The 13,041-nt window shown below is 40.1% G+C and overlaps 1 protein-coding gene across 1 annotated transcript; it reads right to left on the minus strand.

The window, feature by feature from the left end:
• Nucleotides 1-8,722: 8,722 nt before the first annotated feature.
• On the minus strand, nucleotides 8,723-12,580 carry arl14ep (ADP-ribosylation factor-like 14 effector protein). Its single transcript, XM_082528254.1, has 5 exons — nucleotides 12,383-12,580; nucleotides 10,720-10,915; nucleotides 10,508-10,633; nucleotides 10,116-10,156; nucleotides 8,723-9,133 (listed from the first exon to the last, which is right to left on the minus strand). Exons 1-5 carry the CDS (start codon nucleotides 12,451-12,453, stop codon nucleotides 8,905-8,907), a joined length of 663 nt encoding a protein of 220 aa, XP_082384380.1. The 5' UTR covers nucleotides 12,454-12,580; the 3' UTR covers nucleotides 8,723-8,904.
• Nucleotides 12,581-13,041: the final 461 nt, after the last annotated feature.

The raw sequence follows: 13,041 nt of genomic DNA on the forward strand, positions 1-13,041 counted from the left end.
CTGCGCTTAACAGTTATCTTCTTTGCACCTCTTCCCTCTGAAATAAACCAGTGATACAAGCCTTTCTGTTTCAATCTGTTTTATTAAAATTTTTTATAAATGCAACCCCTCCCTTAAAAGTTATTCTCTTTATACGTGTAGGTAATTGTGGTCACACCAGAACACAGGTATCAATAGTCGTTATTAGACCGCTTGCATTATTAGTGGCGCGCTTCAGTCTTATAGTGTCATAAGTCACAGCAGAAGAAACTGTGTAGATGCAGCAGACCTGTAGAGTCAGCTAGAAAAGCAACCACCCAACAGTTTCCCTTTTTGTTTTGAGCGGGGTGACTGACCCCTGAAAGTCAATAATCCTGCGAGTCAGGTTTCCCTGCTGAGAACAGGATATAATCTTGCAAAGAAAACAGAACACTTCTCCTCCTCTTTTGACAGGTGGAAATGAAAATATAGAGTTTGCAGCATATTGAACTCCCCCCCCCCCCCCCTCCCCCTGCAAAGTGCCTGCAAATCGGTGTCTCTCTACTCAACTCAACACAGCCTAGTGAGCAGAAAACCTCAGAGCTGTTAAAGTGGTGGAAACTATAAGCCAGCTAAAGATACAGATCTAATATTGTATGCTTGGGTGTGAGGAGGCCTCAAAACATATATAGATTAAAAAATGAATATAAAACAGAGTATGCACCTGCAAGCTTTGTTTTTTCTCCTCTGATCCAAACTAAGGACTTTTCAAAATTTGGGACAAAAGAAAAAGGCAAAATTAATGGACACCTTTGCAGAGAAATGAGAAGAAGAATAAATGAGCCCTTCGCGCCCTGAAGTCTGAAAAAGTCTGTTACGATAAAGTTTGGAACAGACTTATTTTTAGCCCAATGCAGGTGCATCTTCTGACTCTACAGACTGTTAGCATAAAATCTTATTATAAGGCCAGAGACAAACCTGAGGCTGCTGCTAGCAACAACTCACTCATTAATATGACAAGCTGTTAACTACCTACAGTGCTGTTACCTGGCAACACACCGGCTTTATCCTCCTGCATTGTGGACAGCAACTCATTCATTAACAGCTTTAGCATGTGGGTTTGTTGGTGAAAAAAAACAACAAAACACGGTTTAATTGTTGAACTAAAGTGTATATTTTTTTTCCTTTTCAGGGGCTGGAATGCAATAAGAGGCAACGCAACACTATAGTGATGCTTTTTGCACAAAAAATGATGTGATCATGATACAGTGATTCTGCAGTCTCAGTGTTTTGTGAGACAATCACGTATAATGGATCATGACAATCTGCGACACTGACAAGACCAATAAAAAAAAAATGCCACTAAGGCAAAGATCAGGAATTAAGTAAATAGACCAGCACTTATGTTGCATTATTCTACTCTGACTGAGAAATCAAAATGCTTTTCTACTACAGGCCTTACATACATCTGTTAAGTAAATGATCATGCACACACATACATTCACGCTCTTACATTTTAAGGTTCAGTATCATCAGCGTCTGGACTGGAGGAGACTGCAGTGACCAAACCACCGACCTTTCTGTTAGCCCTAGAAGACGACCCACTCTACCTGCTGAGGCACTGCTATGTCTTATCTGCGTCACTGCAGGTTGTGGTGTCACTGTGTGTGTGCGTGTGCATTAACAATATTATTATTTTCTAATAATGTGTCATTTCCTGCCCACCATTTCCTCTCTGTGATTTTTTTTCCACTTTGCCCCTATTCTTTTGATAACTACCACAGTGAGGATTGATCAAGTAGTGATTATGGTAAGCTTAACTGCTGAGATCATTTGTTGTTTAATGCATTGCTCTATCAGTCTATCAATAATTTGTTCCAACCGTATCTAACACGATATTTCTAATTAATTGGGTACTCCATAAATGTAAAGTATTCCTTTAATTAGGTCTCAAGGTTCAGAAGAGATAGATTAAATTAAAAGTTGTTACATTCAAAGCAACAAAGGACAAGTTATCCTGACACTCTGAATCTCCAGTCTGGATCAGGTTCCTAATGAGATTTTGTTCATTACACATCAGCATGTGTGAAAGTTAGCCTTTCAGTCTGTGAAAATCTTCCTCCAGTGCCCAGGAATGGGTCTCTCAACACAGAGATATATCTATGTTTAATATTTTTGAGGTATGGCACATCTTAGGTAGCTACAGCATAACAAAAGGCCACAATTCAGTCACATAACTCATGTTTGTCCCTCCCATCACCCCTATCCAGTCAGATGCCTGCACTTCCTTGAGCCTGGTTCTGCTGAAGGTTTCCTCCCTTCAAAAGGGAGTTTTTCCTTCCCACTGTCACCAAGTGCTCACTCATAGGGAGTCATTTGATTGTTGGGGTTTTCTCTGTATTATTGTGGGGTCTTTATTCTACAGTATAAAGTGCCCTGGGGCGACTGCTGTTGTGATTTGGGCAGTGATAAGTAGATATCTCCCTGGAGTCTTACTGATGGATGTTGAGTTGATGGAGGGGTTGAAACAGCAGGAAGCGATGCAGAGCAGTGTGATGCATTGAAAGCAGTGCACTCAGTCTTGTAGACGTCCAGTATAGTTTTAGTTTTTAATTTTACTTGTTAACTTTAATAACCATGGGTACTCCGGCTTCCTCCCAAAGGTCCAAAGGGTTAGGTCAGTTGGTGATTCCAAACTGCCCATAGGTGTGAATGTGGTGCAAACTGTTGTCTGTCTCTCTGTGTTAGCCCTGCATCCAGCTGGCAACTTCTCCAGGGTGTACCCCACCTCCTGCCCTATGGTAGCTGGGATAGGCTCCAGCCCGCACCCCTGTGACCCTGACAAGGAAAAGCAGAAGAGAACAGATGGATGGATGGATGGATGGATGGATGGATGGATGGATGGATCCCATCCGTGTGAGGGATTCCACTGGAATCCTGAAAGGAAGTAAAGCATTTGTCGGTCTTGTTAGGGAGAAAAAGATGTAGGTAAGTTGTGTTACAATTGCATGACAATACTGCACATTTTAATTCAATTTTTATTTAATGTATATCACAACTGTGGGTGCTGTGGAGTGGGTGATGAAAAGACGCTTGCCATAAAGTTTGTGAGTGATTCTAAAAGTGTGCTGCTCAAGAAACTTGTATTCAGTGGATATCAATATTTCCACGGCTTGTAGCTCAAAAGTCAAAGCTAAAGTGCCTTCACAAGCGAGAAAATCAATGATAGCAAAAGAGGTCAGAACAGAAATCCATGGGCAATGATTACATAAAGTATTGTTGCACTTGTACAACAGCAGCTTGCTGAAGTTCAGGATCTTGTTTGGACCAACAAATTTTCAGTTTGTTGTTTTGAGTCAGAGACTAAGAGGAGCTAAGATGGAGTAATAATCAAGCCTACAGGCAAAACTGACCTAAGCTGCAGGCAGTAGAGTCCACGCTGGCATGTAGAGAGATGGAGCATGGCCCACAGGTGTGAGGCGGCAGCCTTTTTAGTGCTGACCACATCACAACAAACGGACCTTTTCTGTTCCCATACAAGCAGCCTGAAGGAGGATTTTTAAACAAACCATACAATGCAAGAGCTATATCCACATCCTCAGCACAGTCCACTATGTTTTCAGTGGATGGACAAGAGTCTTCATTTCATCTGACCATGACCTTCACCACAAACTGGTGCGGTCTCTACCTGAGTATGAAACCACCTGGACCAGGTTTGAAGCCATGGTTCTTAGCTTGATAACCAAACATGTTGCATGTTAACAACCGAAAGGACAGTGGACCCAAGATCAGGTCTAAGTTACATTTCACCTTTGCATCTAGATCTAGACCAAAAGAACGAAGTCACTTATAGTTCACTCCATAAAGTAGCTGGTCTCATCCTTGAAGAGGCTTCTTTGCACTGAAAGGTGTCAGCTGAGATGATTCAGGCAAACTTGGAGGTCTCAGAGGCATGCCAACTGAGAGGAGAACCGGAAGAGCTGGCTGGACAGCTCATCTTATCTGGCTTCTGAACTTATGATTAAATAAATAGATGCCTTCCAATTAGGAGAAAGCATTGGGCAAATATAGGAAAACAACATTTCTCCACTTCAAAAGGTTAAAGCTACTGTTTGATGTTTTGCTTAATTCAGTTCAATTCTATTTTATTTATATAAAATCGCCTCAAGATGCTTATTATTGTAAGGTAAAGACCCTACAATAATACAGAGAAACCCCAACAATCAGATGACCCCCAATGAGCAAACACTTCAATGACAGTGGGAAGGAAAAACTCCCTTTTAGCAGGAAGAAACCTCAGGGAGGGGCAGCCATGTGCCATAACTGGTTGAGGGTGGGGGGATTAATAAGACAATTCCTGCAAAAGACATGTTGGTTTGACCTCTACGGATATCAACAGCAATTTCTAACTTCGCTAATGGACAGAGGTGTGGGGTATTAAACAAAGAATTAGATCCTAGATACAAACTGCATAAATGAGCTTCTACTGAAAGATGCCTGCGTGCTGCCTAAAAGCTATAATGAGGATCTCGATCACTTGGAAGGTGCTCAGGGTAGACATGCCACGCCTCTGCATTGAACAGAGCCAAAAGAGATCATTTGGGTGTTTGACATAGGTGCATGCTCTTAAGTTTTAAGCTGGAAGCTTAATTTTAGTTATGCTTCCCTTTGTATGTAATTCTGTCATCAGCTGGTAATACAAGTAGCTAGAAACATTATTTGAAAATCTTAGAATGCTACTGAGCTCAAAGCATGGATTAATTGTCAATGAATTTTCTTTCTACTGAAAAATAAAAGAAGCTGTTAGTTTACAGGAGCGAAAGATGTGACAGCCCCGTTACTCCATTTTCTCTGTCAACGTCCCAACAGACCTTTGGTCGTCTCACAGCAATGTTCATGGATTTACTTCCAGCCTCCAACTCACTTGGCTCACATCTCCAGTTCGCTGTGAACACTGCAGGCTGCATATCTGCTGACAGATTTCCGTCCGTTCTGGTCACCGGTGTCCTTTAACGGTGGCTTGTTTTTATCCAGTAGCCCCCTGGAGGTTTGTGCTCCGTCCTCACTGATGACCGCCGCAGCCAGTATTGCAATAGACATTTTATCAAGTTTACGGATGAGGTGTCATATGGCTTTCTTTGCTCGAGGGAGGAAATGGACGCAGTGATGTAGTGGATGGCTACGTCTCGGGCTATGATGAATTTATTTATTTATTTGGATGAAGAATTTTGTAAGAAAACAGGGCAAACCATTTTTAGAAGTTTATGTTTGTGTGTGTTAATGCTAACAGCTGTTAAAGACGCTGAGGTCGGACTCTGCAGATTACTCTATTTTCTGGACTTTAGAGTACTTTAGGAAGTTTCTCCAGTAAACTGTTTTATTGTGCTTTCCAGTAATTGTGTCAGGTTTTTGTGTAGCATCCAGCTTGAGTTGAACTGATATGATTTAATCTGCTAAGAGCGCTGATGTGACAGATAAAACTTAGCCAGGCTAGTGGTACTTGCACTAGTACTAAAAGACCTTTTGAAAAATGCTCATTTTGACAGTGCTAACCTGGCTGTAGTGTGTAAAATTGTAATCACTTTTAATTAATATTAAAAGTAAAGTGACCTGACTAATGAGTTAGATTGCAATAGAGTGTTTCTTCTTCACCAATCTGGATTTAATCATTAGTTATAATTAAACCTGGCTCTCTAAAAGAGCATCTTTGGTGCTGTCTACCTCCCCTCCCCCCCAACCACGTGCAGCAGATTGCCGCACCTCCCTGAGCCTGGTTCTGCTGAAGGTTTTTTCCTGTTAAAATTGTGTTTTTCCTTCCCACTGTTGCCAAGTGCTTGCTCATAGAGGTAATCTGACTGTAGAAATTTCTCTGTACCATTGTAGCATCATTACCTTATAAAATAAAGCACCTTGAGGCGACTGTTGTTGTAATTTGGTGTTATATAAGTACAACTAAATTGAGTTGAAGTGGTTGGAACTGATCACAGCACCAGATGAAAGGGGGTCGGGATTACTGATTACAACTGCAGTGCATACATGGGTGTGTTTGTGTTTCTAACAAATACTGTGCCAATCTACCACACACTTGACAAGATTCAAGTCTGAATCCATGTAATGAACCAGCCAACAGACATTGCCATCACTAGATCCACACTGCTGTAAGGCAAAAACAACAACAGCAAAACATGACTTGACAGCATATATTACGAGCGGAAAATATTCATTCTCAAGAGCTCATTAAACAGGAAACTTGTTCTAAATGAAAAGGAAACTGCTTCTTTAACAAAGTGCTCTGATATCGATTCCAACATCAAACATAACGACACCGGCAGCGATGACGAGAGAGCATACAGGTGTCCTTTGAAGACCCATACCTGTATCTGGAGCGTCCTCAGTGTTCTGAGTCGCTGCATAACAAACTGTACTGCATGGGGAAAATAGTTCAACTTGAATTTAAATCAGACAACAAAGCTTCACGGGCTGTGATGAACGATGTTTGCATCAACTGTCTATTCTCATGTTTTTATAAATATTAATAAGATTCATTCACACGTACACCTTTAACAGCATTATAAATAAAGACAGTGGTGCTGGTAAATAAAGAAGGGCAGCATGCCTCCATTTCATAACACAGCCTGCAGTGAGATGACTGCACCCTCCTCTCCAAAAAATATGTACAGTAAAAAAAAGGACTTGCATTTTATTAGCATGCCCTTTAAAAAGTAAAATATCCACCGTTGCAGTTCTTTAAAGTTCATAGTTTTCAGCCTTTGCTGCCATTGCTCAATCTGTGGTAATAAGAAGAGGGTATGGAGGCGAAGCTACCCTGGGCTGCATGACTCTTGACCTACAGCTGAGCTCAAGGACAGCGGGATGTGTACAAATGAGACATTACTGTCTGAGGAGTTCTGCAATTCTCTTGCCAGCCGGCACGATGAACTGCTGTGTCATGCTGTTGTCTATGGCCTTAGGTCAGTACGAAGAAGGGAGTGAAAAGACTGCTGCTGAAGTATGTCCAGTCTGTGATAATCAGGCAAAAAGATCATTGTGGAACTTAGCATGAATCACATTTTCAAGGGTAATCATTTACTAGCTGGATAACTGATAAAACGTGTACTTAAAAACGAACGATTTGTCGTTAAACAGCCTTTAAGCTAATGCCAAAGTGCTCTCTGTAATATAAATAATTAAGACTCTGTGTCAAAAAGGTGGGAATACATGTAGGAAGGATTAGTTCCCATTTCAGCGCCGCCTTTGAATGAGCGCGGATCAGATATACAATGAGAGCAAAGTCCTGACATTCAAACCTCTGAGAAATTATCTGTCAGTCTAACTCACGGGGATGAGGAGCTCCGCTCATGAATTTCATTTGTCATCACACTATTCTGTGATTTTAAAACGGGTCACTGGCTTTATTTACTTTGTTATTAATGCTTTTCATCTATTTTCATGTTTCTGTCGATAAATGTCTTAACAGCTTGTCAAACATAAAGCAGTCTGGTATCAAAACGATGAAAGGATGATAGAAGTGATACTGTCGAGTATGAAGCCCACTGAATTGTGTTGGAAATGTTTTATTTAAATATACCTCAGACATATGCTATGAAAAATGGCTGAACCTTTTTGTGTTGACTGTCACATCTATTTTATTTGTAGCCTACCTATAGCACATTTAAACAACAGACAGTGACTTAGAGACAGGCACATTTACATTCCAGGTCTCCAAAAAACAGTTTCAAAATACACGAAAAGCTGAAATGTGTATTCTTTCATTTTAACTAAATATTGTGGGACGTAATGATTCATCTCATTAATCACGACCCGCTGCTCTCCCCTACATACGCTGCTTTTATAGGTTAAAAATATCAGTATCTGTATCAGCAATACTGGCTGTGTATTCACTTGATATTGGATTTATACCCAAATTTGTAGTATTGTATTGCATAAGCACTGCGTTGAACCTCAGCAGGTCATTTTTGCAGTCTTTAATAATGCATTAAGTTGCTGCAATGTGATCGTATATATACACCCACAGAGCTACATTCAGCAGACCTCTTGTGATAAGGGTAGTTCAGCAGTTTTTAATACCAGTAGCCCTCCCTGACACAACCCAAAAGGAGAGTTGTGTTCTGGAATTGAACCAGCGACCATTTATTTGTTAGGTCACTATGTAATCCTCTACACTGCACACTTCCAGAGGCTGACATTTTTAATGTTTTTCTGTACTCATCCCGCACAAATAAAATAAATCCACACCACTAAATTAAAAAAAAGAATTAAGGGAACAATTATAGGGAACAGTATAACTCAAAGTCAATTAAAATTCAGGGACATCGATTCGTCCACTTAAGAATCATAAACCAGTTTTCATTTCCCCTGCTTTGGTGACAGTGAAATGTTTAAATGAAATGTTGTGTGCCCGACAGGTATTAAGACAAGACGCCCTGGGCGATGACTGGGTGTTCCCTTTTTTTTTTTATTATTATTATTATTTAGGCAGTGTTTTAATATATAATAAATTGGTCACCTTAACTTTATGATTAACTTTAAAACCCTGTTAGTGTTTGGATGATACTATGTCACCATCCCATTCCCTGATGAATATGTTACTGACTTCATGCTCCAATCATCTATACAAACTATACAATGTATACATTACACTCCATATGTTTTCCCCATTTACAAACCAAACTGCTGATAATACTACAGAAAAGTCCTTTTTAAAAATAACATGCTACACTATATCAACAGCACAGACATTAAATATTGAGAAAAAAATCTTTATTTAAAGAAGAGAGAAAAAAAAAAGAGTTTTCTTCTCCTGTTAGGTTTGTAAAACTTGATAAATATTGTGGATTATTTCTTAAAGAGTGCATCATAGTCTTGAATGGTCCATCAGCCTGATTTGGATATGAAATCAGAGAGAAAGAAAAGCATATCTGAAAACTAAATGGCGAACTTGTTCCGGATGATTTCGCCACCTTCCACTTCCATCTGCTCGTAAAGCCACTTCCTGTCACAGCGGCACTCAATGCCACACCTGCGAGATCCACATTCAGGGCACGGGTAGAAGCAGCCCATGCAGTCCACATCCAAACAGTCACACAAGTCCTTGCCATTGGAGAGCAGTCGCCCTTTGTTGTCGTACACTTTGTTTTTGGCTCCAACATTCTGCCTGCGTGATTCAAACAGACAATGTCTTATAGAACAGTTGCATCTGGTTTTCTTTAAAGCTTTTCTCTTCTGATAGTTTTGATCATTTTTTTTAAATTTCATTCTGAAACTGTCACGTAAGAAGGTCATAACTGAATGTAAACCACCTCTTTATGAACCCAATTTAATGCTTATGTCTGACAATGTTAATAATACTTAAAAATAGGGCTGTTCGATATAACGATATATATCAGATGACGATATAAAAACGTCTATCGTTTCATTTTACGCTATCGTTTGTTTTGTGCTGTCGCAAAATAAACTGTTTATGGCAATATTTTTTCATCGTTCTGATGGTCACTGTAGTGGCTCATCAATACACACTCTGGCAAATGAGAACGGAAATCTGAGGAATGTCACCAGCAGATGGTCTTAATTTAAGTTTTTGTTGGGGTTTTTTTGTTAATGTGTTTCTTCTCCAACAGTCTGCATAAGGGCACAATCACTTAAGCCAGAAAAGGAGAATGTTATCCACGCAGGCATAATTTATGTTCACATCTAATTAGCAAACTAAGTGCAAGACAGTAAAAAAAGGATTCATGACAAAAAGAACTTAGTGTTAAGCACAAACAAATGCTTCTACCAACAAAGTCAGTGGAGATACTGTATGCCTGCATCCACACAGGGAACATTTTTATTTTAAAACTAAAACTGATCCCTGTCCAGGCTTGACTTTTAGCCCAATTTTAATAATATTATTCACCAAGAGAAGCCACAACAATGGGAAGAAGAACCATGACAAAAAACAAACAAAGAAAACAGGATGTGAGCCTAGCTGTGATGTTTCGCCTTGCAAACATGCAAACACACAAGAGCATTAGCAGCAACACCAAACTGGATCAGCAAGCATTTCCAAAACGTGTGTGGTAGTGGTAGGTGTAAGCACAATAAAGGTTTCATGCTTTAGAATGCATTTTTGTGGATGTACAGCAAGCATCTCTCACCTGTCTGACAGCTGTTTCGCTCCACGGCCACCTCGTCCACCCTGCAACAATAACAATAACAAAGAAATATAGCTCATGCAGAGATAAATTAGGCCTAAAATAAATAATACACTTTATATTACACATAGAGACAACTGGGGAAAGAGATTCGTGGTTTAATGACAACAAAGAAACTGCTTTATTTCAAATGATCCAGTCAATGGCTTCTGGTTAATATTCTAATACCTCTGATGTTATATCAAAACATCATGGCTTTGTTGCATTTATGCAACAGTCATGACACTTTATTATTATTTTTGCATTTTAGACTTTTAAAAATAATTCTTGAGGGGTAAAAAAGTGAGCACACATTACCCTCCCACAGTATACACAATAGTAAAAGAGACACTCACCCTCATTCCTCCTCTTTTGTCTCTGCGAAGAGCAGCTTCTTTTGCTCTGTCTCTGTCCGCTTGTGTCGTCATCTGATTTGCGACATTTGTCTCCTTCAGGATTACTCCTCTTTTACGCAGTTCAATCTGTGGAATTTACAGCGTTATCACCTCAAACAAAGAAAGCAGAGTCACCTGTTTAGAATAAGCATGATCCTGTTGTGAGACCGCACCTTTGAGGAATCCTGTCCTTGGGTGAATATGGTGGGCACCGCATCCTCTCGGAGAAACTGTTTGCCATTGTAGTCTCTGAAGCAGTCTGGCCTAAAGTGCTCCGAACAGAGGCAAGTGTTGGCAGTTGGGATGAAGTTCTTCATCCCAAGGCTGTGCACCCATTTGCTGGCGAGTTGAGGCTTGCTAAGAGGAAACCTGACACACAAGAAAGAGAAGAGATGCTCCAAACCCTGGATGCTCCAGTCTGCATGCCCTAGTATTCCTAAGCAAGATACTGAACCCTGAGTTGCTCTCAAAGTGTGAATGTTAATCCAACACATCCTGGCTTAAAATGAATATTTGGTGATTAACCAAAGATGTAAAGAAATTATGGTTCAGCAAAGGTAATTTGGTAGTCTGGGGATGCCAGACAAGCACATTTGTCTAAGTGCTTTTTTTAACTAACATTCACACACATTCATACTCCGATGGATGCATCGGAGAGCAATTTGGGGTTAGTATCTTGCCCAAGGATATTTGGCATGCAGACTATGGGAAGCCAGGAATCGAACCACCAACCTTCCGATCAGTAGGTAACCTGCTCTACCACCTGAGTTACAGCCACCCAACAGCACAAACAAACTCTTGTTTGTGCCGTTGTTGGTCTGTCAGCCACGGAGAGGAGTGGAAGTTCTAACATACAAAGAGCTGAACTGAAAACGAATGTTAGAAACAATGAGCCCTAAGTCTCCACTGCAGTCACTGGCTGAGCTTTTCATGCTGTATATTTTGGATCTTTCAAGTTTTGTGGGGGTACTTTTGCTAATCTTTCCAGCCCGCCTGTCAACCAATCGTTCATTTCCAGCTACGTGCAGTTACAATCTAGGACTGCAAGAAACGTGCACGCAGAGGGACGCATTTGCAGGACCATGAATTACACTTAAGCATGTACCAGTCCTACTTAACAGAACATCCTACAGTTTCCTCTCATCTTTTGCCAACTGAATAAATTAAATGATAAGATAACTTTCCTTTGGTGAACGGCCAAAACCTCAAAACTCTGGTCTACATGGACTTGTTTTACATGCAAGGAAATTCCAGATTATGTTTTACAAATCTGTAAACTATATCTTTGCTTAAAAGCAGATACTGACCGAGGCATCAACGAGTGACTACATTTATTACAGTAACATTTTATCAAGCTACCAAATTATTGTCAACTTACCTTCTATTCACTTCTGAAAGCCTTATGTGCAACCGGAATTTGTTAAATAGGTTTATTGGTGGGCTGCATTAACATATCAACACCGTGTACATGTACATAAGCCGTAACCATAAGCAACTAGCTTTAAGTAGATACTCTTCCTTCAAGAAAACGAAGCTTGAAAAATCAGGAAAGCGGTGAAGTAACTTGCCCAGAAAAAGCCATTACGTTGTACCTGTGTGGCGTCGTGGTGCGGTGTATAATGTCAGCACCCTCACGTTTAACGTTAGCTAGCTCTGTGGAGCTAATGCTAAGCTAAATCACGGCAGCTTTTCTTGAAGCTAATGTCCAAACCTTTTAATGTTGCATTCAATCTTGAGGCCATCTTAAAGCGACTGAAAACACACACCAACGCTGTGCAACAATACCGTTGCAAGCTAAAGAGAAACTTTAGCTCCTCCGCTGCACAGAAAGCTTACCTGTAAAATCTTATTTCCGACCCTTTGACAAACTTATTGTTGCATCCTGTTGCCGCACATATAACGGGCATAGTGACTCTCTTTTTTCTTCTTTTTGTCTAAACTATATGACAATAAGAATGAAAAAACAAAACAACAGCAGTTTACAAACTTCCTTTCGCCGTCTTCTTCGGCCAAACTACTGTATTTCTGCTTAAGCTTCCTGTTTCCCATTGGAAGAGTCTGCCCTCTGGCGGCGGTTCGTGATATTCACATACATGTAAAACACTGGAAAACAGTCATGAACATTATTGATTTATGCACAATATGAATGAAATGGGAAACAAACTTTGACAGGCAGTCATTCGGCTCAAGTTACGTTGATATTCTAAATAAAATAAAATACAATAAAAATAGAAAACACACATGCATATATCACTCAGAAAAATATAGTCACAGCTTGAAAAGTGCAAAATTATCTGTCTTAGATTGCAGACACAACGCAGGAGACTAACGGGACAAACATCAAAAACATTTTCTGTAGGTGCAGAAGTGAATCAATGAATTCACCACACACACTAGAACTGTTGACAGCGAGTGCAGAATATCCTTAACAACACATTTCCATTTGTTTTGCAATTTTTAATAACAGCCGTGCTTACAGACTAGCGGAACAAGCT

Source organism: Aulonocara stuartgranti (assembly GCF_965226115.1).
Source record: "Aulonocara stuartgranti genome assembly, chromosome: 1".
Taxonomy (NCBI): Eukaryota; Metazoa; Chordata; class Actinopteri; order Cichliformes; family Cichlidae; genus Aulonocara; species Aulonocara stuartgranti.

Excerpts from the sequence above, each read along its gene's own strand:
- arl14ep (XM_082528254.1), bottom strand. The coding sequence starts at position 12,453 with ATGCCCGTTATATGTGCGGCAACAGGATGCAACAATAAGTTTGTCAAA. Across the intron at positions 10,916-12,382 it reads TCGGAAATAAGATTTTACAG|GTTTCCTCTTAGCAAGCCTC; the intron begins GTAAGCTTTCTG and ends CTTGTGTGTCAG. Across the intron at positions 9,134-10,115 it reads GCGAAACAGCTGTCAGACAG|GCAGAATGTTGGAGCCAAAA; the intron begins GTGAGAGATGCT and ends TGAATCACGCAG.